Source organism: Typopeltis vanoorti, chromosome 18, assembly GCF_054136105.1.
Source record: "Typopeltis vanoorti isolate ZY-2024b chromosome 18, IOZ_Tvanoo_1.0, whole genome shotgun sequence".
In the NCBI taxonomy this organism is placed as follows: domain Eukaryota; kingdom Metazoa; phylum Arthropoda; class Arachnida; order Uropygi; family Thelyphonidae; genus Typopeltis; species Typopeltis vanoorti.
This window is the reverse complement of record NC_143566.1, coordinates 23,991,849-24,018,153: the sequence shown is the minus strand read 5'-3', so window position 1 is coordinate 24,018,153 and position 26,305 is coordinate 23,991,849. Positions and strand designations below refer to the sequence as shown.

The window sequence follows — 26,305 nt, the reverse complement described above, 5'->3', positions numbered from 1 at the left end:
GTGTAAAGCCAATTTATAATGAATAAAACAGCATTTTTGGGATGAAAAATCCAGCATAACTCTGTATGAAAGCTAACACACACACACACACACACACACACACACAAAACCTTATATGCAATATAAATCAACCCCACACAGGGGGCTACAAAATCTATAGAAGAGACAGTGTTATATGTGGGCATGTGGTTAAGGAGAAAGCAGGTACTTGTTGATGACCTCATTAAATAGCTGGAAGTCGTTTCTTGGGAAAAAAGTGGGAGAAAGACTGATTAAAAAAAGAACAGCTGTTCGTGTTTTTACAGACAGAGGAAACAGGAGAAATGATGGTAGAGAGTTTGGTAGTTTGTTAACCTGAAATCTCTAAAGAAAAGCTGTAAGCCAACAAAACATATAGGAAATTGAGTGAAGATGGTCTGTGAAACAGGAATCATTCATTAATCGACTGCCTTCTTCTGGATAGCATTAGGGCATTTTAAGGGCAGTGCAGAACTGTTCTTGCAATTGTGCACTGGCCCAATTGCAAGAACAGTATTTTAAGGTCAATTTTAGTTGGGATTTATTGTGTTGAGAGTAGAGGTCATGAACAGAAAAGGATACCTAGAATTTGGGAAGATGTGGATATAATATGTTAGTGCCAGAAAATGATGTGACATCTGATCTTGAATGGAGATGCAAGTCTATGAAAAATAAGAGAAAGTGAGATCTAATTATGAGTAACAAAACAGGACTCTATTTTGGTAGCAATGAAATCATATTCACTGTTATCTTAACCTAAATCTACTGGAGAATGGCAAGGAAATCAGTTTACTGGTTATGGATGATCTTGGAAGATTTGAGGTTAGGCAAATGAAGATGAATAGAGCTTACTATTGTCAGCAAAACTATGGGTAGGATTTGTGGTTAGTAAGAGAAGATCATTTATGTACAGGAAAAACAGTAGAGCAAACGTCATCATCATCAAATTCCTGCCATGTACCCTCAAGGGGTGTACAGGATATGATGGTACTACATGAAAAAATTTACATCATTATTAATTTCCTATCTACAATTTTCCTCCAAATCAGTCTGTTACTTGTCAAGACTCCAACATTATCAGATCTTATATTTCTATCGTCTAAAGCACTTTGTACTGTATCAATCCACCTATATCTTGGTCTTCCTCTGGGTCGTTTTGCTGCCAACCTGTCAGAGAACACTTGTTTTGCTAATCTTTCCTCGCCCAATCTGTTTAAGTGACCATACCACCTGAGATTAGCTCTGCTAACGCATTCCCGGATGCTGACAATGTCAAGTTCTTTCCTAATATCCTTGTTTTTAATATGATATTGCCATTGATGCCATCTGTTCACGCCTATAATCTTTCTCAGGATTCTCATATCTGTGGTCTCTAGTCTTTGGTCAAGTGTTTTACTTCTGACCCAGCTCTCAGATCCATAAGTTAAAACTGGTTTGAACACTGTCTTGTATACAGCTAATTTAGTGTTCCGACTAATTTCTCTCTTATTCCATTGACTTCCCACCATACCAGCTTTGCTGATTCTGTTGTCTATTTCCATATTTAATTTACCATCTTCACTAAAAATCATGCCTAAGTAGCTGAAATGTTTTACTTGTTCCACAGGTTCTCCATTCACAACACAGTTGACATTTTCAATGATTCTGCCTATTTTCATTGTCTTTGTCTTTTTATTGCAGACCTTCATACCATATCTATTACAACAGCTATTCAATTTAGTCAGAGAATCTTGCAGACTTGTAGCGGATTTATTTAGAAGTATAACATCATCCGCATAAAGCAAAGAGCTGACATTAACATCTCCAATTTTGATATCATGTTTAATACCACTTTCCTTCATAATGTGATCCATATAGATAATGAATAACAGAGGGGATAATGTACATCCTTGTCTCACACCAGATTTAACATTAAACCATCTTCCTGTACTTCCTTCAATTCTAACTGCTGACTTACAACTCAAAAAAAGACTAAGTATTGCTTGATATAATGCCCCATTGACACCATATAACTGCAGCGTATTGAATAGCTTCTCTCTTGGCACCTTGTCATATGCCTTTTCGAGATCGACAAAACTTAAACACAGATCTTTGTTATATTCCCATGCTTTCTCGACTATTTGTCGTAAAGTGAAGATCTGATCCTGACAGCTTCTATTTGGCCTGAATCCAGCTTGTTCTTCACCAAGTTTTTCTTCCACAATTCTTCTCAACCGTTTCTCAAGTATGCTTGCATAGATCTTGCCAGGAACACTCAGTAGGGAAATACCTCTGTAATTCTCACATGCAGTTTTATTTCCCTTTTTATATATGGGTACTATGAGAGCTCTACTCCAATCATCGGGAATTCGTCCCTCTGTCCAGGCTTTCTGAACTATGCAGTGCAGCCACTTTAAGACTCTTATACCACCATACTTCAGCATTTCTGGTCGAATATCATCTACTCCTGCTGCCTTTCCACATTTCAAGCCTTTGATGGCTTTTTCTACTTCTAGTATGGATATGTATTCCTGACTGCATGCCTGGTCAGTGTTTTTTACCACTGTGCTGTCATCACTGCTTGTTTCATTTAGCAGTTTTTCAAAGTTATTACTCCATACTTCAAGGATATCTTTTTCTCCCGTTTTCATGTCACCTTTATCATCTCTAATTCCTTTTACAGCACTCTTTCCTCCATTCTTAAGCTTCTTCAACAACCTCCAGAATATTTTGCCACCTTCTTGATATTTATTTTCTATATTCTTGCCAAAGTCCTCCCATGACTTTTGTTTAGCTAGTTTTACACAGTGTTTAGCATTCTTGCATTTGTCTCTATATTCTCTAAGAGCACGAGCTGACTTATTTGACAGGAACTTTTGGTATGCTTTCTTCTTTTCCTTCATGGCCTCTATAAACTCCATGTGTCCACCAGGGAGTTCTGATTTTTTTATCCTTACAGATAACCTCACCACATGCCTCTCTGGCAGAATCAATCAATATTTTCTTCAGAGTTTGCCACTGAATCTCCAAGGTTTGATTCCTGTTCTCAAACTCTTTCATTTTTTCTTCAATAATCTTTGTGTATTTTAGCCTACAGTTCGCATCTGAGAGCGGCTCAACTTTTATTCGCTTTAAAAATTTCTTACATGTTATTCTTTTCAATATGAAATTCAATTTTATCCTGCTCAAGACTAAATAGTGATCACTTCCAATTTCAAATCCTCTGTATACACTGGTGTCCTGCACCAGGGAGAAAACATCACTATCAACAATAATATAGTCAATGAGACTTTTCTTATTCCTAGTCTCTTCTCTCCACGTGAATTTGTGCACATTTTTATGTTGGAACATGGTGTTAGTAATAACCAGTCCATGTCCTGAGCAGAAATCCAACAGATATTTGCCATTATTATTAGCTTTGCTCTTTTCTCCAAATTTTCCCAAAATATTTTTGTATGTCTCACAATCATTTCCTACTCTGCTATTTAGATACCCAACAAAGACCAACTTTTCATTTTTCATTGTGTCAGTTGCTTTTTTTAAAGCCTCAAAAAATTCCTCCACTTCTACCTTAGTAGAACCTTCTGTGGGACCATAGGCACAAATAAGTCTCATTGTCCAGTTCCCCATTCTCATATTTGCCAACATTACTCTACTTGAGACTGACTGCCATTCAAGAAGATTAGCCTCGTATTTTGTGTTGAATACTATGGCTACTCCTTCTTTTCTTTGATTATCATTGCCTGAATATAACATTTTGTATTTATTGCTCAGAAAGATCTCACCAGTTTTGGTCTTTTTTGTTTCAGTCACCCCTATTATGTCGATCTGGTACTTATCTAATTCCTCAGCTAGCTCCATTTCTTTGCCATTCAGGCTTCTTACGTTGATAGTACCGATCTTTAACTGTGGTGATGTTGAGTTGGGGTTTATTTTCAGATTTGTTCCAGTAGCTGACTTTTCGCTGTTCGCCCTGGTTCCCTGGCGAAAACAACGGGGGCCTTGTTTAACCGGGCGACGCCCCAGCCGGCATGAAATTTTGTCATGTTGTACCATCATTCTATATTTTGGTTTAACCAATAAGAATACAATTTGGTCGGCTAAATCCCAAATTGCCAGCCCATCCTCGTCCGTTCAGTATCCAAGTAGATACCCAACAGGGTGCACCACGAGAAGGTGAGGATTGGACATTAGGTCAGAAGCCCTGGTCGGTTCTCAGCATTCCTTTAAAGGCTATGTGGAGGTCTCCTCTCAGTTATACAGCTTTGACCCTTAAGCACCCCTAGAGCAAAAGTACAGAGCCAAATAGTAATTTGGCATTGGTGAAGAAACTGAAGAGAGGAAAGTTTCACTGCAACATACAGTGAAGACCCAAACAGAGAGAAAACTGGTGATTAATGCTAAAGATGGAAGGACGACCATAAGAGGAACAAAGCTATGAAGGCCTCTATGCTAGACCCACTCAATCAAATGCCTTGGAAACATTAAGAGCAGCCATATAAGTTTCTCCAACCATTCCATGAGATGTATCCAAAGGTGTATAATATTAAGTAGAGTTAAGTAGGAGAATCCATATTTGGTTGTCATTAATTAATTAACGGGCCTCCAAGCAGTGAAGCAGTTGGCTATTACTGACTGCTTCTATTATTTTTGAAAGAAATGAGGTTAGGGCAAGAGGACTATACTATTTGACAACTAACTTTCCTTATTAGCTGAATATAGGCTTGCTTTTATGCTATGGAGAAGATGTCAAAATGAGCATAAATAACTGTAAACACAACATAGAATAGGCATTAATTTTTAAAACAATGATTATGACCATAACTGGGGAAGTAGCAGATATCATCTGGATCCAGGATCTGTAGCAAGTGGCTCTTTGAACACGTAACTGCAGCTCTAACTTTTAGCCCATATGTATGACAAGTGCATACCACAAACATTTCTCAGTTTAGTTTGTTTGAGAATTGCGAGCAGAGCACATGTACTACTAGGTGTCAAAGATTAATCATTACAATGGTGGCAAGTATAAAATAGTTAAAACAGGAACAAAATAACATGGATTAATAAGTGTTTTAGGAAAGAAAAAGTGGTATTACAATGTTTAATCAAACCTCTTAAAGTGAGTACTTCTCAGTTAAATTTTTCTCCCTTCCCTAAATCGATGAAGCACAATTTGCAGTAGAGTTGAGGACTTGAAAATCAACGACGTGGAGTGCAAGAATAAATACCATAAAACTGAAATTAAGGATTTGGAGAAGCAAAAGGCTGCCCTTACAATTCTACACAAATGGACAGCAATAAGACAAGTTGATAAGCAAGACTGAATTGTGTTCAATGCATGGAGCAGCTTACTGGACACATAAATTTGAAGATATTTGCATTTGGACTTCTTGAGTAGACTCTAGAAAGACTTGAGTAGATAGGTGACCAGAAATAGAGGTATAAAATTTTTACATTGGTTACATGGCATAATTCAAATATCTACGAAAGAGGAATTAAAATGAATTATAAAAGAATTTCTCTAGTGAGTGTTTCAAGGTAATATTTATGCAAGCATACTTGTGAAAGAGCCTAAAAAAAAAACTGAAGAGAAACTTAGAGAGGAATAAGAAAAGTTTAAGAGTTGTCAGAATGAGATTTTTACTTTAAGACATATAGTTGTGAGAAATCATGTTAATATAACATAGAAATATATTTTTATAGATACAGTATGTTAACCACGCTACCAGCCAAGATGTCTATAGACATCAAAGTTATCATGGATGCGAAGTGCATATTAAAATTATAATACCATTGATATTACATTAAAATATATGATGGATACGAAGCATATGAGGATGCGTATTTGATCCATAACGGCCAGTGAGATGGTTAATATAACATAAAAATATATTTTTATGGTACAGTATATAGAAATGGTAAAAATATGTAATATTTTTATAATTTTAAAGGCATATGATTGTTGTTTAAAGTACTAAAATTATATGATATAAAGAGGACTTTATACAGCACAATATATACTCTATAAGTAATCTATAAGTATATGCTGCCACCACATATCTAAATCAGAGATATTAAATCCCACTCCTTATTATGCATACATTACACTAAATTACAGGACTTCAGGACTAATGAAACTGAATAACTGTTGTAACAAATGTAACATGAAGAAAACCTTTTAGCTAGATGGACACAATTTTTTCTGTATATGACAAATACTGTAAAAGAAAAATCAGCAAAATACCCAACTATAAAATCAACCCCTGTACAGCAGCTTGGAACTGATTTCCCTCTAGGTTCTCTGGTTTTTAAAAATCTGCATGTGAAATGTCCAACTCAAGATCTGTCTTGCAGAGCTTAGTTCATATTTATTTACTAAATTCCCTTTATCCATTTCCCTATTATCCTCTTTTATTATTTTCTATTATTAATAGAATCCGGGATCAAGGGTTAGGGGCCGACCTCAATTAAAATGGACTGATAACATCAAACAATGGACAAATTCCTCCATTTCTCAACTGACATCAAGAACAAGAGACCGAGATGATTGGAGGAGGCTAACGAAGAATATCACCTACCAGCCATGAGTGATCCAATGGTCCATTTAGGACTATGGGAGAGAAGAAGATTATTAATAATTTTATATATGCATAAAACCAGTACCAAAATATTCATCAATGATTACTTATCAACTGTCTAGTCTTATCACTATACTGATATTCAATGTCAATAATCCACAAGACAATAAACAAAACTAATGAAATACACTAATCGGGGTTACTTGCATATTAATCTTCATTGTATGTCTCCGTATATATTGTTAAATTTAATAATAATTACATATTCAGCATTCATTCACTGGTTATTAATCAATTATCACTATAAAATTTAAAGTAATCAATGACAAAGAATTAACAATACCAACACATTCAATATGCTAATTAATTAGTCATTTGATTTATTAGCTCAGTTAGTTCTGGATTATATTTATTTATTTATAGAATCGATGAACTAATTTGTTAACTACACTATCCTCCTCCTAGTTAAGTTCTATAGGTAACCAGCTAAATTTTATAATATGCTATATTCCCCTCCACAACCAGTGCTTCCATGAATAACTGATTATGGATGACCCAGGTTGGAGCTTAATAAGGATTATTAAGTCAGTCTTTCACTTATGATGGCCATTCCATCAGTGCCTTCACCAAATCCCAACCCCCATTCCTCCAACCCATGGACCAGGATATTATTGCTATGTTCAATGAATCTTATTTAAGAAATACCTTTTGTTCAAGATATTGCTGATACTGAAAGTGAAAAAAATCTTGAAGAATTTTGGAAGGAATATAATATCTTGTATTATACAAAGAATGTAGATGCAGCATGAATGAGGTGATAGCAGTGTGTATGAATGGAGTTTGGGAGAAGCTGCTGAAAACATATGTTTGTATATCCACAGAATTCAACAAAGCCTTACAAGAGATTGGTAATAAGATAGTGAGGCCAGCTAAAGAATTGGAGGTTGACAATGAAGATGGAAAATTGGTGGAACCATGGAAGAAGGGCTCTAAATGAAGATCTTATACATGGGCATTCCTAGATGAAGATTATCATGAAAAAGAGAAGCCAATCTCCCAGAAAAGTTTACACTAAAAAAAACAGGCAGAGGAATTTGCCTGTTAATATGGCAGTTTGGTTATTTGAAGAAATGGACTCCAACTTGGGGTCCATTAAGGCAAAATGGGCAGAATGATGAACGCTACAGTTGCTTGCTACAGAGAAATTAATGCGGAAAAGAAAAAGGCAAACTGTACAGCCTAACTTGGATGTAATATACAAATTAAAAAAAAAAAAAAAAAAAAAAAAAAAAAAAAAAAAAAACCCATCCTTGCAGATGAGCCTAGATCTTCCACAAGTATGCACCCGGTTAACCATGATCAGAATGCTTTGTTGAAATTCCTGAATTTGAAGAATTTGTTGTTAACAACCTAGTCTCCCTGTTTCCTATGATAAATCACCCAATTAATTAAGCAGCAACACCATTGAAGAATTGACCTGTGTTTACAGCTGATTATTAAATTTACTGATAAGTGCAGAGAAGCACTGTACACTCATGTTTCATTACTCATTATAGTACTATATACATTATAGTCATTCGTAAATTGTATTACGGACCTGCAAATTTTAGCATTTAGACATGTTAATTTTAAGAGATCCTTAATGGTTCCCAATAGTGGTTTTTTTGACATATGACTTTTTTTTTTTTTTTTTTTTTTTATCTAATAGACAAAAAAAAAAAAAAAAAAAAGGTCATATATGATCTTTTTGATGAATTAATAATTATCATAACTCCTACTGAGCCTATGCAGCTCAGTCAGTATAGACGAAGCCCTTTGGTTGGAAAGACCTGGGTTCAATTCCCATCAGTGATGTGAAGAACCTTTATATGGGCTCTTTCGACTAAAGGTGAATTAACCGGTCTCATATGGAGATGAAGAATTTTTTTAATCCGAGTAACTCAGGTTTTTCATCCCTCAAAACAGGCAAACCAGTCCTGAACACACATGGCTACTGTCATAGAATATACTACAGCAAGGAAGGCAACAAAAAACTACCTTGCTCATAATCATCTCCCTAGTATGGTAGCATATAGCTACCCCACCATCCTTATGGTTGAGGAGATAGGATAACTCCTACTAGTGAAGCTTCTTTTAATTAAAACCATCTTCTGAGTCTTGCTCAATCCCCTTCCTTCCCAATACGATGGATTAATTTTGCTTATCCCCCCATTAAAAAAACCCTCTTAACATGTTTTGCTCTGCTTCCAGTCAGCTGTTGTGAATGCCCTTGATTCTCTCCAATGTTTTTACAAGTGTTATGGCCTTATCCAGCTCAATGAATCCATCAACACCGAGATGTATACTTTTACCACAAATCATCTTTTACTCCTAATACACCAATTCCTATGTTAAGCATTCTAATCATGCTCAGTACATAATCTAATTGAAATTCAATTTGATGGCACTGCTCTAATCATAGATTCTTCACTTTTGAATCTGCAAATGGAATGAGTGTTAAGTCCTCCTTTAATTTCCTTTACGAATAGCATTTTTCATATAGCAAAGGTTGGTCGATTGGTAGAGCCTCTGCTACTAATGGCTCATGCAAAAAGTTAAGCAAGTTTGAGCATGGTTAGTAGTTGGAAGGGTTCAATCGTTCGATGCTGTTGGCACACTCTCCCTCGATGAGTCTTTGGACTCCCTGGAGGTGTCACATAATAATAATATTTTGGACCTCTGCACCAAGTAAATATAACTGTGCAACATTCTTATGGTTAATTCTACTTACCAACTTCATGTGCTATAAAATCTCCCAAAACTATGTTATTGTCCACTGTGTATGTTAAATCTTCTATATTTAATAAAAAAAAAGAGAAGGAAATTTTATTTTATTTTATTATTTTATTCTACATGGTATAACAAGATATAGAACAACTTAGTATCATATTTATGTCTTTCTTCTGTAATCTAGCATCATGAAAGTTGTCACAAAACCATGCATGTGCCTTACTGACAATTTGACACAATGAATTTTTAATGTAAATTAAAATATCATTAGAGGAAAAAAAATGATGAAATAACCTGTTTATTTCTTTCTTTTTTTAATGTTATTCCCCCCCCCCCCCCATGAAAGTTTTAGAACACTACACATTAAATACATCAGGCAAAGTAAATAATTCAGAAACTCTGCTCTAGAGACCAAACAAGACATTCTCTTCTATCTCCCCCCCCCCCGTGACTCTACAGACTCTAATAAGGAGGGCAGTGGTCTCACACTGACTGATGAACTTCATCGCTTGTGAAGAAATTCATTCAGATTTGATGCTTGTTTTGGTGTATAATTATTGGCAATTTAATTTTTAATGAAAATAACTAATTGTTTCAGAGGGGGAGAGTTTATTCTGGGTTACACAAAACTCTGAGTGAAGTAAAAGAAATAAACCAATCCCACCTTGGACTGTGTTAAATTAAACAATTACTAACTTCGAATAAAAAATGTTAATACTCATTAATATACTTACGCTTTATGATATATACAAAGACAAGGTAGCCTTGCTATAGTGTCACCTTGAACTAGTTCTTCTAAACAAATAACACATTCTCCTTTATCTTCTGTGAGAACATCCTCTGTAAGTAATGTTAAGATTTATACTAAAAATTATATTCCTTAGTACTATAAATAATGGTTATCAACTAGGTGTAAAGATTGTTTCTTCAGAAATTTAGAAAAAACAATTATCCCCAGTTGAATCAAACTAGTTCCACATACCATAGTCTATTCATAGGATTTTAGAATGCTAACAGAAAATGCTAACTGAAGAATTCCAAAAAAGTTTAATATTTTTCAATCAGGATGTGTCCAAACCACAGAACATATTTTTTTTAAAAAACAATAAACAGATGCATACTAACTGTTACAGATTAATTTGATATGTATGATGTTAATAAACATCGTCATATAACAGGAGATATGTGTACTTGCACTGTTTTTCCTTAGTTCTCCATATTAACCATAATTTTTGGTTATCTGATAACCACCATTCTCATTCAGGTTAAGTTAATCATACAATTCTGTACAAGAAATGAGACGCTTAATATACTCTGTAGGTTTTCAATGTGTGAGGTTTGACATGACACTCTAAATTTTTTCACAGTTCATCTCTCTCTCTCTCTCTCTCTCTTGCTCCCTTTCCTCACAAGCAAGTAACATTAAAGATGACATGTTCTATAAAATTAAACTTGCCAAGAAATGATGATCTTGTTTAATCCTTTATACAAGCATACGTAAGGAAAGTTTGCATGTGATGTTTTTCATGACGCAGCAACTTGCATGCAGAGGCTGATGACTTCACATCAACTGCCTTAGTATCCCATAATGCAACAGAACACAGACATTTTATAATTTTAAAACATTACAAAGTAATATACTCATAATTGTGCTTAATTTCAAAAGAGAGATGTCTGGAGAACTTAACATATATACCCATACCTGTATGGTACAACTTAAATATCAACTTATCATGTAGCACTCTATCGCATCCTTTTGTTATTTTATTACAAAAGGCAATCAACAGGTGGAGAACTTTTTAGGCTATACAAATGCCAGATGGAGAAAAAATATAATATATCACAATGTTTGTTTACAGAAGGGGAGATGAGATGTATCCAGATAGTTACTGGGGGGGGGGGGGTTCTGTTGCAAATCATCTTAGGATCTGTGCAAGTCTTGTTCAGGAATTATGGATAGGTCTGTGCTATTGAGTGATCCTGTACAGGCACAATATTTACAGTGAAACAAATAGAAAATCATCAGAATATAACATTCCAGTTTGTTTTTTTTTGTGTGTGTGTTTTATACACTAAATAAGGCATCCCAGTATAAAACTGCAGGATATCTTGGATATAATGGTGAGGAGAAAAATAAAGACACAAATAATGGATCTTAGGATATTTGTAAATGGCAGTAAATGAATGTGTGATGGGATACTGAGGTGGAAGGAGAGGCTGAGATGGGGAGGGGAATTAGGGTGATACATTAAGTCCATTACTGTTCAATATTTTAATGGATAAAATAATAACAAAACTAAAAGATAACAAGTTGAACAGAATAGGGATCGATAGCAGGTGGATCTGATTCTGCTATGCAGATGATGTGATGGACACAAATTTGCAGGGGAGGGATGTTTCATTTCCAATGAATATGCTTAGCATGTGGTGTAAGGATGTCAACAGGGAAGACTGGAGGCACTCATGACTTTTGGTCAACCAGTCAGCTGCAAGTTAAAAAAAAAAATAAATAAATAAATAAACAAGTGATGGATTTTAAATCCTTGAGAATTTGGATTGGCTCATGGAAGACGGCAGTAGTGCCATGTTCCAAGCAGAATCCCAAGCTCTTTCATTATGTGGCCAGTAGGAGGAAAAATGACTTAGCTGAATCGCAGTTTGGAGATGTCTAATCACAAAACTTTCATTAAAGTCTTGTGATTAGATATCTCTAAGAAGTGAAAGGAGGATAAGAAACAGCAGATGTGGGTAATGTTATTTATGAAAGCCAATATGTTAAGAGGGAGATGCTATTGTTTTCATAATAGGTTTCTAGTTTTTTCATCTTCTGCCTTAGGTTTTAGATCTATTCCAACAATGTTTATTGTAATCGAACTTTCCACCATATTCGTAGTCTCCCAACTGGTTTTCTAGTGCCTAGCTTCCATTTTTCTATTTGTCTAATTATTCTATCTTTGTGCATTCTGTTGACATGCTTTTGCTACTCCTTTTTCCTGTGCCTCTTCATTTATTGGTTGTTAGGCACACGTCTTTTATATATTACTTCATTTCTGATCTTATCAAATTTTGTTTTTCTCACAATTTTTCTAAGTTCATTTCTATAGTAGTGTTTGATCTTATATTAAATAATTTGAACGTTTATTAAATTCACTAATACTTGGTTGATTTTCTATCGGGCATCTTCAGAGCACAATTATAACTGTGACAGGCGCACACATCACTGGACTAAGTAACTGTGGAAAACAATTCAAATTGTAACGGAAAACAGAACTATTGTCCCTATATATCTTTTATGACATCCTCTCAACAACCACAGAGTGATTCTAGTAGCAAGGCTTATACATTGGTTAGACATAACTGGTAATTAGTTTACGGAATTAGCAACGCAAATAAAGTATATTAATTAAAGGTAACTTTAATGAATCACTTCTATATTTCGACAACGTCACATTGCCATCTTCAGGAACATAAAGATATGGTATGTGCACACAGGCACTAACACAAAGCAAGAAAGCCAGTATAGAAAACCTCACACTCCAACACACTGACATAATGGTCAGTTTTGACGTCTCCTCCCTATTCACTAATGTCCCACTCAAAGAAACCCTTGAGCTAATCCAAGCCAAGTTTCCTCCCGATATCTCAGCCCTATTTCAGTTCACAATGAACTCGGGCTATTTCGTTTGGCAAGGAAAGTTCTACAAACAGATAGAGGGGACAGCCATGGGTTCACCACTTTCCCCACCCTTGGCCAATTTCTTTATGGAGACATTTGAAGAGAAAGCCTTAAACTCCGCCCCACAAAAACCCACTATTTGGCTTCGTTATGTAGATGATGTGTTTGCTATTTGGCCACATGGCTCAGACACACTCCACTCCTTCCTAACACACTTAAACAACCAACACCCCAGAGTCCAGTTCACCTTAGAAAAAGAGGAAAACAACACCCTCCCCTTCCTAGACACTTTAATCACCCACCAGCTTGATGGATCTTTGGTTTTCTCTGTTTACAGAAAACCCACCCATACTGGCCGATACATTCACCAGCAATCCCCCCACCTCACAACAATATGGGGTTATAAAAACACTATATAACAGGGCAAAATTAATCTGCTCAGATGACAAGGCCCTGACTACTGAACTAAACCACATCCTCAACACTTTCTTAGCCAATGGCTATAACCCCAAAAAAATCCAAAAAATACTAAAACCAGTAAACCACAACCCCCCTCCCCCCCCTCCACAATAAAGATTACACCAAGTCTATCACCATTCCCTACATCCAGGGCACCTCTGAGAAAATAACCAATATCCTCAAAAAATATGACCTTACTTCCTGTTACAGACCATATAAAAAGTTGGCATCCCTTATCCGCTCTACCAAAGACTAACCACTTCCCCTAGACCTACCTGGTGTATACCAGGTCCCTTGCAGCTGCAAATTGTCCTACTTTGGCCAAACAGGCAGAACAACTACTATCAGGATTTCAGAACACAAAGACTACATCTGGTTTCACCAGTACAGCCGCTCAAGGCTGGCAGACCATGCCTTAGATACCCACCATAAAATTCGTTGGAAGAAAACAAAAATAATTCATCGCAGCAAGTTTAAATACGAAAGATTATTCAAAGAATCTTCAGCAGCTCTAAAAAACATTCCTAACCTCAACAAATTTGGGTGCTTGAAACTACCCCAAATTTGGGAGACTTACATTATGAGAACTTCAGCCCAACAGCCAAGACTACCAAATTAGCCCGCAAGAGGGCACCATTAGGACTTTAGGAACAATATTAGTTTCTTGCTTTCTTCCTCATTTGCTTTGTGTTAGTGCCTGCGTGCACATACCATATCGTTATGTTCCTGAAGATGGCAATGTGATGTTGCCGAAATATAGAAGTGATTCATTAAAGTTACCTTTAATTAATATACTTTATTTGCGTTGCTAATTCCGTAAACTAATTACCAACCATAGAGTGAATTTGGAGGTGTCAGACTACCAACTCTCAAAATAACAGTCTCAAAGATCTTTGGTAAATTAATGCAACCATGCTTATCGAGGTTGGGAGAGTGCTTCATAGCTGACACTAATTCTAAAAATAGTCTCTCAAACCTATAACGACTTCTATGTTATATAGATGTTTCCCTCCATCTAATCCTATGTGGAGTATCCAGAGCATGGTCTGCCAATCCTGTCTTGCCATATGGATTATTGTAGATGTAATTTTGAGTTCTTTAAGGCTAACTTCAAGGATGATAACTGATCTACCAGCAGGCCCGTTCCATACTGGAGTGCAAAGGGTGCAATGAACCCAGCCAGCACAATTTAGGGGTAGAACACATTCATAAAAAATAGGGAATAAATAATACACTGAACCGTTTGTGCATATTTGTCACCTTTGAATGTGAGATTTCAGTAAAGGGCTGAGTTGCTGGGTAGTTAAATAAATGGTACGAGCTTTAACACAACTTATTTTAATCACTGCTCTCAGCACACTGAACAAACATTCCAGGAGTAAAATAGAGAATGCATAGTGGGTGCATGTAATAATGGCTGCATACAATAAATAATAAGAATGGTAATATAAATATACAAAAACATAAAGTAATTAACACTAAACAAAAAATAAATATTTGATGTTTAATACATAATGGAATCTCTTGTTTTCGTAATGAAAATAAACATATGGGACATATTTATTCCAAATTACTTTTGAGTAAGCTTATTCCACATTTTTTCGTCTTACTTAACCTAGAATGGCCTAGTGCAGTGTTTCTCAAAGTGTGGTACGCGTACCCCCCCGGGGGTACATGAAAGGTCTTTAGTGGATGCATGGCAATTTTCGGCTATGCATCATTAATGTATGGAATCATTATTAAGAAAAAAAGAATTAATACATATATACTTCTTAATAAATTATATATATATATATATATATATTAAATTATATTATGTATGAATTCTCCTACTGAAATTGCGAGTTACTATCGTCCCGACGTGAACGTCAGGACGATAGTAACTCGCTCTCTGCAGTAAACAACACTCTCTCCACAACAGCTACTGTATTGCACACACGTGAAAAACAATTACTTTTATATCCCTGAACAAGGTACAGAGAAATTTGCAGGCTGTGTAACATATTTCTCAACAAATAGTGCAATTAGAGAAGACAAATCTGATAAAAACGGCACTAACTAATGAATCACATGCCCCACAGAAACTGCTATATAGACTCAAGCAAAACTACATGTTGCACTGGCAACATATCGTTTCGTTTGACACAAACCTGTCGTGAATGTGTTAAAACTAAGAAATATATATATAGCGAATGTGTTTCAGATATTATGGAATTCGGTTGAAGAGAACTAGCATTTCAACTCAATTGTTAAAATGAGAGCCGACTCAATTGTCGGCTTGCTTTTCTCTTTGTGTCATGCCATCTTTTGTTAATACTGCACCAATCATATGCACGTCTTCATAGCTGCTGTATTTCTACTGGCCTTCCGTTCCTGTCTGTTTCACGCTCTGCTTTCACTTCTCATTAAGTCATTTGTGAAGGATTGTTCTTGTAAATTACTGGTAATTTCTGCTTGAAATAATGGGAAAGAAGATGACGCTATTTGGATAGATGTCTTTGATCATGAACACAAGGTAACTCTTGAGGCCGGAAGTAGTGATGGCGAATAGGTGCTTCTTAGTAAGTCATACCCATTTTCAGTTTTTTTCCAAAAACTTGAGTTTCTGAAAATCCCCACATATATCTTGCACTGCAATTTTTTTTTGCTTTAATTTTGGGGAAAAAAAATGCGAGTTATATTCGAGTAAATACGGTAATTTTTTCAGCTTTCAAATTCTTAAGTATGGGTCATTGGCTAAAGACTGGATTTATAAAACGCACAAAAGAGAGCAATATAGCAGATACAAGTAGCTGTAAGCAACAAGAAAACATTGATATTGTATTCCTCTTGTTGATGATAAATTATTTAAATTAAGTAAAAATGTATAGTATCTTTATAAATTTTGTTCTATTAAAAATAAATCATATTTTTGTTTACATGTATATCTAAATCCAAATAAAATAGGCATTTACAATGAAGTATACTTTTTTATTTATTATTATTTTGATAATGGGGTACTTGATAATAATGAAATTTTAAGAAGGGGCACATGCATATCTGAAGTTTGAGAAACAGTGGCCTAGAGTGTACAGTTGGTTTCTAAAATAATTAATAATATACATAATCAATTGTGTGCTCATAGTACAGAATTGATAATTTTTAGCAAATATCTACATGTATTAAAGGTAAGTTTTAATATTAATTTGCTAATTTATTTCTTTCTCCACCATGCAGTAAAAGCAGATATGCAATCTTAAACTCCCTTAAAAGTTGTTTTTCTTTTTACAGTACAAACTTAAAGGAGTTTAACTTTTGTGTTGATTGAAATAAAATTTTTAAAATTATTTTTGAAGTTATCTTTTACTTAAAGAAAAACATTCCCATTTTCTAGAAGTTGGAAAAAAAGGAAACAATTGTCGGGAGCTGCGTATAGAAAAATTAAAAAAAAACATACTTCTAGCTTAACAAAATTTTTAAGTTTGTCTGCTACAAATGAGTCTTCTACTGCTAAAACTTCTATCAATGAAGAACCAATACCAAGTACGAGTACAAGCATAGAAGAATTTAAATCCAGTCTTTGGACACAAGTTTAAATTCTTTTTACTGAACTATTGAAATTACATAATGATAATTTTGGCTTTCTTTGTGACATCCCCAGTTTATCAAACATTCTAAAAGAAACAAGAATGAAATATTATCTCGATCTACAAAATAAATTATCTAATGACACCAGAAAAGAAAAAATATTATATAAATGCTATAGATCAGTGTTTCCCAACCTGTGGTCCGGGGACCCCATGGGGTCCGCGAATAATTATATCTTTATCTTATCATGTTGCTCACACCTGGCCAAATTGATATGTTCATATTCTTCCGAATATCTCCATTTATAACAGTATTGCATTGTCATAAATGACACATTTAGTGTTGTAAAATTGTAATTTATTACTTCATCTTTATGATATGTAAAATATTAAAAAATTTCCATTTTGGATTTTATGGGGGCCAAGGTGAATTAACATTCACTAGGGGGGGGGGGGTCTGCAACATATTAGCATTCGCTACAGGGGGTCTGTGACATCAAAAAGGTTGGGAAACGCTGCTCTAGATGTATGCGATGAATTAGATACTATTAAAGATTATTTAAAACCACAAATGACATGTTTAGATATTTTGCAATTTATATTTGAAAATAATTTAACAACGCTATTTCGGAATTTGGTAATAGCTTTACGTATTTTTTTTTAACAATACCATTAACAGTTGCGTCTGGAGAAAGTTTCTTTTCAAAATTTAAATTAATAAAAAATTTATCTATATTAAGTATAGAAAATGAAATATGTAGCAATATAGATTTAGTAGATATCAAAATATTTTTCTGTAATGAAAGCCAGAAGAACACCTCAGTAGGAAATGAATAAAAATAAGGTTTTTTACTAATTCCTCCTAATGTGCAGTATAATAAAATGATTTGTAACGTGTTATTGTACTTCGGGATCTTTTAATTTTAAATGGAAAGGGGCACAAAAATTTTGCACCCAGGTGGTGCAAACCCATGGAATGGGCCTGCCTACCAGTCTCTCCAAATTAGGAACTTTATACGCTCCAGAATGTTCAAGAGGATGCAGTTGATCTTTAGGAGAACAGATGAATGTAGCTAGCTGAATGAATGACTTGAAAGTAGCATGGGAATGGATTAGCTGTGATCCTGTGTGTTGGTGGCTCAGTTTCACGCGCTGTGTCATTTGAACAAATAGTCCTGGCTCAGTGAGTAAGTTTTTGAGGATGCCACGCTGTTGAAAATGGTGATGGTGTGATTGTGTAAATACTTTACTGTATCAGTGGATTTTCTGTAAATGGACAAGGATAATGAGCCATTAGGAAATTGTGTATCAGCAAAAGGGGGAGACAATTCTTACTTTCTTTTTCTATGGTGAAGTTTATTTTAGGATGTTGGCTGTTAAAATATCCAAAAAAATGTATCTAATGTGTTTGGACCATAAGGTCAAACGCCAAACACATCATCAACATAATACAGCCAAACTATTGGTTTGAGTGTGGCTGTGTTGAGTGCTTGGTTTTCAGAATGTTCCATATAGAAGCCTAGCTGGGGGGCAGAGGAGGTCAAGGAGAACCCATTGCAGTCCCCATCCAGTTAGTTGCCTGTATATTTTTACTTTTCCCTACGAAATAAACTGGATATATGGTGAATCTGAATAATTCATTTTTTTTTAATGCAGGAGGCTTAATGAGGTCAAACTCTCTGTCAAAGGTACATTAGTGAATAGTGAAATAATATCAGAACTGACCATGATGTCAGAATCTGTCAAGGTTAGATTTTTTTATTGTTTTATTAAAGTGTAGAATTTTTTTTTAAAATAAAAATTAGCTATGATGCACTTTCCCAACTTCAATAAGTATGGCTGCATTAATTTATCAAAGATCTGGGAGACTGTCATTTTGAGAGCTGATAGCCTGACTTCTCTAAATTAACTTTATGGTTATCCAGTCCATAGAGGGCACCATGTAACGATATTAGTTCTGTTTCAGTTTCAATTATTTGCCACAATTAATTAATTGTGCTCTGATGATGCTGGGTTTGCTACCTAGCATCAGACATTATACTGTCAACCATTATTATGAATAATCAATGGCACCTAAGCTTTCAATATGTATTACTCCAAATCATTTTGCTATATTTTTTTTTCAAACTTGAGACATGCAATTTGCCATTGCTGCAACAAATATTTCTTAACTCGAGAATTCTAAAAAAAATCCACCATCATCATCAAATTCCTGCCATGTACCCTCAAGGGATGTACAGGATATGATAGTACTACATGAAAAAAATTACATCACTACTAACTTCCTATCTACAATTTTCCTCCAAATCAGTCTGTTACTTGTCAAGACTCCAACATTATCAGATCTTATATTTCTATTGTCTACGGCACTTTGAACCACATCAATCCACCTATATCTTGGTCTTCCTCTGGGTCGTTTTGCTGCCAACCTCACAGAGAACACTTGTTTTGCTAATCTTTCCTAGCGCATTCTGTTTAAGTGACCATACCACCTGAGATTAGCTCTGCTAACGCATTCCTGGAAGCTGACAATGTCAAGTTCCTTCCTAATATCCTCATTTTTAATATGATATTGCCACTGATGTTCACACCTATAATCTTTCTCAGGACTCTCATATCTGCTGTCTCTAGTCTTTGATCAAGTGTTTTACTTCTGACCCAGCTCTCAGAACCATAAGTTAAAACTGGTCTGAACACTGTCTTGTATACAGCTAATTTAGTGTTCCGACTAATTTCTCTCTTATTCCATATGAATTTATTCAATTGACTTCCCACCATACCAGCTTTCCTGATTCTGTTGTCTATTTCTATATTTAATTTACCATCCTCAGTAAAAATCGTGCCTAAGTAGCTGAAATGTTTTACTTGTTCCACAGGTTCTCCATTCACAACACAGTTGACAATTTCAATGATTCTGCCTATTTTCATTGTCTTTGTCTTTTTATTGCTGACCTTCATACCATATCTATTACAACAGCTTTTCAATTTAGTCAGAGAATCTTGCAGATTTGTAGCAGATTTATTTAGAAGTATAACATCATCCGCATAAAGCAAAGAGCTGACATTAACATCTCCAATTTTGATATCATGTTTAATACCACTTTCCTTCATAATGTGTAGATAATGAATAGCAGAGGGGATAATGTACATCCTTGTCTCACACCAGATTTAACATTAAACCATCTTCCTGTACTTCCTTCAATTCTAACTGCTGACTTACAATTCAAATAAATACTAAGTATTGCTTGATATAATGCCCCATTGACACCATATAACTGCAGCATACTGAATAGCTTCTCTCTTGGCACCTTGTCATATGCCTTTTCCAAATCGACAAAACTTAAATACAGATCTTTGTTATATTCCCATGCTTTCTTGACTATTTGTTGTCAAGTGAAGTTCTGATCCTGACAGCCTCTATTTGGCCTGAATCCAGCTTGTTCTTCACCAAGCTTTTCTTCCACAATTCTTCTCAACCGTTTCTCAAGTATACTTGCATAGATCTTGCCAGGAACACTCAGTAGGGAAATATCTCTGTAATTCTCACATTCAGTTTTATTTCCCTTTTTATATATTGGTACTATGAGAGCTCTACTCCAATCATCGGGAATCCGTCCCTCTGTCCAGCTTTCTGAACTATGCAGTGCAGCCAATGCCAAACTTTTATAGCTTCATACTTCAGCATTTCTGGTCGAATATCATCTACTCCTGCTGCCTTTCCACATTTCAAGCCTTTGATGGCTTTTTCTACTTCAAGTATGGATATGTATTCCTGACTGCATGCCTGGTCAGTGTTTTTTACCACTGTGCTATCATCACTGCTTGTTTCATTTAGCAGTTTTTCAAAGTAATTACTCCATACTTCAAGGATATCTTTTTCTCCCGTTTTCGTGTCACCTTTATCATCTCTAACTCCTATTACAGCACTCTTTCCTCCATTCCTAAGCTTCTTCAACAACCTCCAGAATATTTTGCCACCTTCTTGATATTTATTTTCTATATTCTTGCTAAAGTCCTCCCATGACTTTTGTTTAGCTAGTTTTACACAGTGTTTAGCATTCTTGCATTTGTCTCTATATTCTCTAAGAGCACAAGCTGACTTATTTGACAGAAACGTTTAATATGCTTTCTTCTTTTCCTTCACTGCCTCTTTAACTTCTTGTGTCTCCACCAGGGAGTTCTGATTTTTTTATCCTTGCAGACAACCTCACCACATGCCTCTCTGGCTGAATCAATCAATGTTTTCTTCAGAGTTTGCCACTGAATCTCCAAGGTTTGATTCCTGTTCTCAAACTCTTTCATTTTTTCTTCAATAATCTTTGTGTATTTTAGTCTACAGTTCACATCTGAGAGCTGCTCAACTTTTATTCTCTTTAAAACTTTCTTACATGTCATTCTTTTCAATATGAAATTCAATTTTATCCTGCTCAAGACTAAATAGTGATCGCTTCCAATTTCAAATCCTCTGTACACTCTGGTGTCCTACATCAGGGAGAAAACATCGCTATCAACAATAACATAGTCAATGAGACTATTCTTATTCCTTGCCTCTTCTCTCCATGTGAATTTGTGCACATTTTTATATTGGAACATGGTGTTAGTAATAACCAGTCCATGTCCTGAGCAAAAATCCAACAGGTATTTGCCATTATTATTAGCTTTGTTCTTTTCTCCAAATTTTCCCAAAATATTTTTGTATGTCTCACAATCATTTCCTACTCTACTATTTAGATCCCCAACAAGGACCAACTTTTCCTTTTTCATTGTGTCAGTTGCTTTTTCTAAAGCCTCAAAAAATTCCTCCACTTCTACCTTAGTAGAACCTTCTGTGGGACCATAGGCACAAATAAGTCTCATTGTCCAGTTCCCCATTCTCATATTTGCCCACATTACTCTACTTGAAACTGAGTGCCATTCAAGAAGATTAGCCTTGTATTTTGTGTTGAATACTATGGCTACTCCTTCTTTTCCTTGATTGTCATTGCCTGAATATAACATTTTGTATTCATTGCTCAGAAAGATCTCACCAGTTTTTGTCTTTTTTGTTTCAGTCACCCCTATTATGTCGATCTGGTACTTATCTAATTCCTCAGCTAGCTCCATTTCTTTGCCATTCAGGCTTCTTACGTTGATAGTACCGATCTTTAACTCTGGTGATGTTGAGTTGGGGTTTGTTTTCAGATTTGTTCCAGTAGCTGACTTTTTGCTGTTCGCCCTGGCGAAAACAACGGGGGCCTTGTTTAACCGGGCGACGCCCCAGCCGGCATGAAATTTTGTCATGTTGTACCATCATTTTTTTTTTATTTTGGTTTAGCCAATAAGAATACAATTTGGTCGGCTAAATCCCAAATTGCCAGCCCATCCTCGTTCGTTCAGTATCCAAGTAGATACCCAATAGGGTGCACCACGAGAAAGTGAGGACTGGACATTAGGTCAGAAGCCCTGGTCGGTTCTCTGCATTCCTTTAAAGGCTATGTGGAGGTCTCCTCTCAGTTATACAGCTTTGACCCTTAAGCACCCCATTCATTCAAAAAAAATCCATTCTTCTTATTACTGCGTACTCTTTCCTCCACCCAATTTATAATGCTACAGTCAAAATTCCCCATGACGATCACTAGTTTTGCACTTGAGCTAATTTACCTAAACATTATCTGCTCATCACTTGTATTTCCCGGCCTATAAAAATGTCTCACTAAATATTCTGTCCATCTTTATTTATCTCACACCATATACTCTTAAAGCCACTGGTACCATTTTCCTCCTGATTCTCTACCCTGAGAGAGTAGAACTTATAATTTAAAATAACTAACATTCCATTACCATGTTTACCTTCTCTATTCTGCAGAAATATGATAGACTGAACCCTATCAGGAAATTCACTTCTATCATCAACGCTTCATTGATACCAATAACCTCTGAACAGTGAGTCAATCAATGACAAGCTCATTTCTTTATTCCCAATACTTCTTGCTTTTTGTATTTAGTAAAACCAGTGTAGTATGCTTATTTCTATAACTATTATTACTTGCTATTTCCCCAAACTCCACTTGGATCTGAAATATATTATATGCTCTCTTATCTTACAAGCCACTATTGCCATCCCTGCAGTCTTCCACTCTGACAACTCTAGTGTCCCTGCCCTAACACACTGCAGAAAATCTTTCTAAATGCTTGCATCCTCTGATGTATAAATGCAATTAATCTCTTGCATACAGCTTGCTTCTATCATTATATGTTTCCCAACACTATCTACATATTCCAGACCTCTCTTCCTGTACATTCTTGCTATCTCATTATCACTGCTGATCTCAAATCTGCATTCTCATACCTAGGCAACACACTATCTTCCCTCTCAGTCTTTTCTGCTACACAATCTCTAACATCAATTTCAAATCTCTTGCTGTCTAATTCACAATTTTCTAATTCATTCACAGCAACCATCGCTATCATGTCATCCACATTTTCATCCTCATTTCATGCTATTAACACACTATGATTACTTCAAGCAAAAACACCCCAAACATTCAATACATCACACTCCTCACAAATATACCTTCACTGGCTTTTGCTAATCCCCCATCTCTTCCCTCATCTTCAACACTATTAATTTCCTTTCTTTTCCTGTCTCTCCATGCTCTTGCTTTCTTCTTTCTCATTCTCACACTTTTGCTCTCCATGTACCAGTTAACCATTCAGGATTTCAATCTCTCTATTCATCCTCTTCAACTCAGTGGCTATGCTTTCCATTTCCTTTCTCAGCATCTGTATTTCTCTCTCTCTCCGCACATCCTGCTTTCATCTGACATTCATTTCCACAAAGGCCATCTGTCAAACTTCCCTCTTTCCACTACTACACTAAGGTCAAATCCACTGATACCTTTATCCTATTCTTCTTAAACACACTACTAGCTAGTGGAAATGGACCTACTCTGTTTTCCACTCACTACTTCTGCAACTACTAAAACCTGAAACAGTAACAATCACCCAGAGCTTCTTGCTGCCTATAATTCATGCACATATACATGTTCCCATTCTTTACCACTATATTTTAAATTTATGGGAAGTATGAATACAATTCACAAAATCCTCCACTAAGCTAAGTACAAGATACAGTAGACAAAAAAAATTCATCTAAGACAGATGCACAAATCATACAAACAAGCAGTCAAACTCAGTCATGCTTAAACTAAAAACTAGATATCATATAATATCTAGCATTTAGTTTAAGTATGACTGAGTATATATTTTATGATAAAATATGTATCATACATAAAATAATCCCCTCATAATACTAAAAGGTTTTATTTTTATATCATTTTATTTTTTGCACCTTGCTAATAAATAAGATGGCTGCTTTGGAAAAAGATGTGGCCTATGATATTCATAAGTACTATATTAATTATTAGCAGTTTCAATAATAACCACTTGGTGTACAATATATATATATATATAAAACTTGATTCAACTAGAAACCTCTACTACTTTTATGAGCAATAGGCCTGCTTCCTCAGCAGCTTCCTTAACGTTACAAAAAAAAAGTTAAAAACATTCTTCTTCTTCTGGTTCCCATCTGCCATATGGCCGGGGGAGGGTAGCTATATGCTACCATTCTAGGGAGAGATGATTATGAGCAAGGTGGTTTCCCGTTGCCTTCCTTGCCGTAAGTATTTATGACTGTAACCTGTGTGTTCACGGGGCCGGTTTGCCTGCTTGCGGGATGAAAAACCCCAGATAAACTGACGGAAAAAACCCTGCTGCTCACGCCCAAGACCGGCTAACTTGGCTATGGCTGAGGAAGATCCTTAAGCTCCTCACGTCGTGGACGGGAATCGAACCTAGGACACTCCTTCCCCAGGCATATGGTTGCAAAGCGCAAAGCCACTAGGCTAACTGTGCAGACTGAAAAACATTAACAAAGGTAAATGCATAACATTAGTTAATGAAAGAATACAATGGATTAAAAAATCAAAACTAAATAATTAACACATAAGAGTAAGAGAACTCGCTGGTACTGCCAAATTCTGCAACATAATGGGTCATAGTCCAGGAATGTGAATGATGTGAGATTTCTGATAAATGAAGACCAAACATGACACAGTATTAAGTCTTGCTTTTTACTGCACTGAGTAGAGGTGCATAGCATTTCAGAAGCCTCCTTGAATTTCCTTGCAAAACAGTTACAGTCAATGTAAGGCATTTCTGTTTTTCGTTCTGGATATCATGTAAATTGGCGTGAAAGCCATTTTTATCTTATAACAAATAAGAGGATCTGCCAGTGACATCATTGTAGATGTAAGGACAGTTTACTGCACCTTTGAATTATTCTTGCTTGTTAGTTGATATCTTGTGTGGGGATTTTAAATTCTTGTTGATAGTTTTGAGTTTATATTAACTAAAGAAGCAAAAATTCAAAAGGTATGGTAATTGTTCCCATAGCTACATCCACAATGTCACTAACTAATTTGAACTTTGCAGCAAATCTCTAATTTGCTGCAAAGCCATGGCATAAATGACTGTCACTCTTTATATGATATCTAGATTCTTACAGCCTTCTAAACTCCCAATTCCCCTTCCCAAAGAAACCTGGGAGGGGTTGCATGTTCTCATGGAATGTTGGCAACAGGATGTTTGAGAGAGAGCGAGAGAGAGAGAGATCTGCATGTCAAAAGATGCAAAAAGTCAAGTCTGGATTAGTTTTTCATCCAACCATGGTCAACAATCCAATACTTGGTCGCCTTACATCACACAACTGTTTTGTAAGAAAATTCAAAGAAGCTTCTCAAATGATATATACGTCTACTCAGTGCAATAAAAGCTAAGGCTTAATATGACACCAGGTTTGGTGTCTTCATTTATCAAAAATCTAACATCCACAGATATGGGCATATGCCATACATTATATTACAGAACATGACAGTACTAACTGATTCTCCTACCTTTAAATCCTTCATTATTAATTGACTTAAGGAATTAACAACATACAATAGAATATAAATTAAATTAAACTTTAATATATATTTCCAATATTTCGGCAAAGTCACACCATTTTCAAAGGAACTCAAAATAAAGACACATGCACGCAGGCACTACACACAGTAAATGAGAAAGAAGCGAGGAAGCTATTGTTTCTCCTAAAAGTCCTGATGGTGCCTACTAGTGGGCTATGTAGGTATTCTTGGCTGTTGGGCTGAAGGTCTCCTGATGTATGTCTCCCAAATTTGGGGCAGTCTCATGCAACCAAATTTGTTGAGGTTTGGCAT

At 35.6% G+C, this 26,305-nt stretch overlaps 1 protein-coding gene across 1 annotated transcript in view; it reads right to left on the bottom strand.

The window, feature by feature from the left end:
- Positions 1–26,305, bottom strand: part of LOC150096545 (E3 ubiquitin-protein ligase znrf2) — a 70,360-nt gene that overhangs the window by 2,782 nt on the left and 41,273 nt on the right. Inside the window, exon 3 of the mRNA XM_090408032.1 lies at positions 10,079–10,184. Coding sequence (XP_090264158.1) covers positions 10,079–10,184 — 106 coding nt within the window. The remainder of the gene's footprint in view (positions 1–10,078; positions 10,185–26,305) is intronic.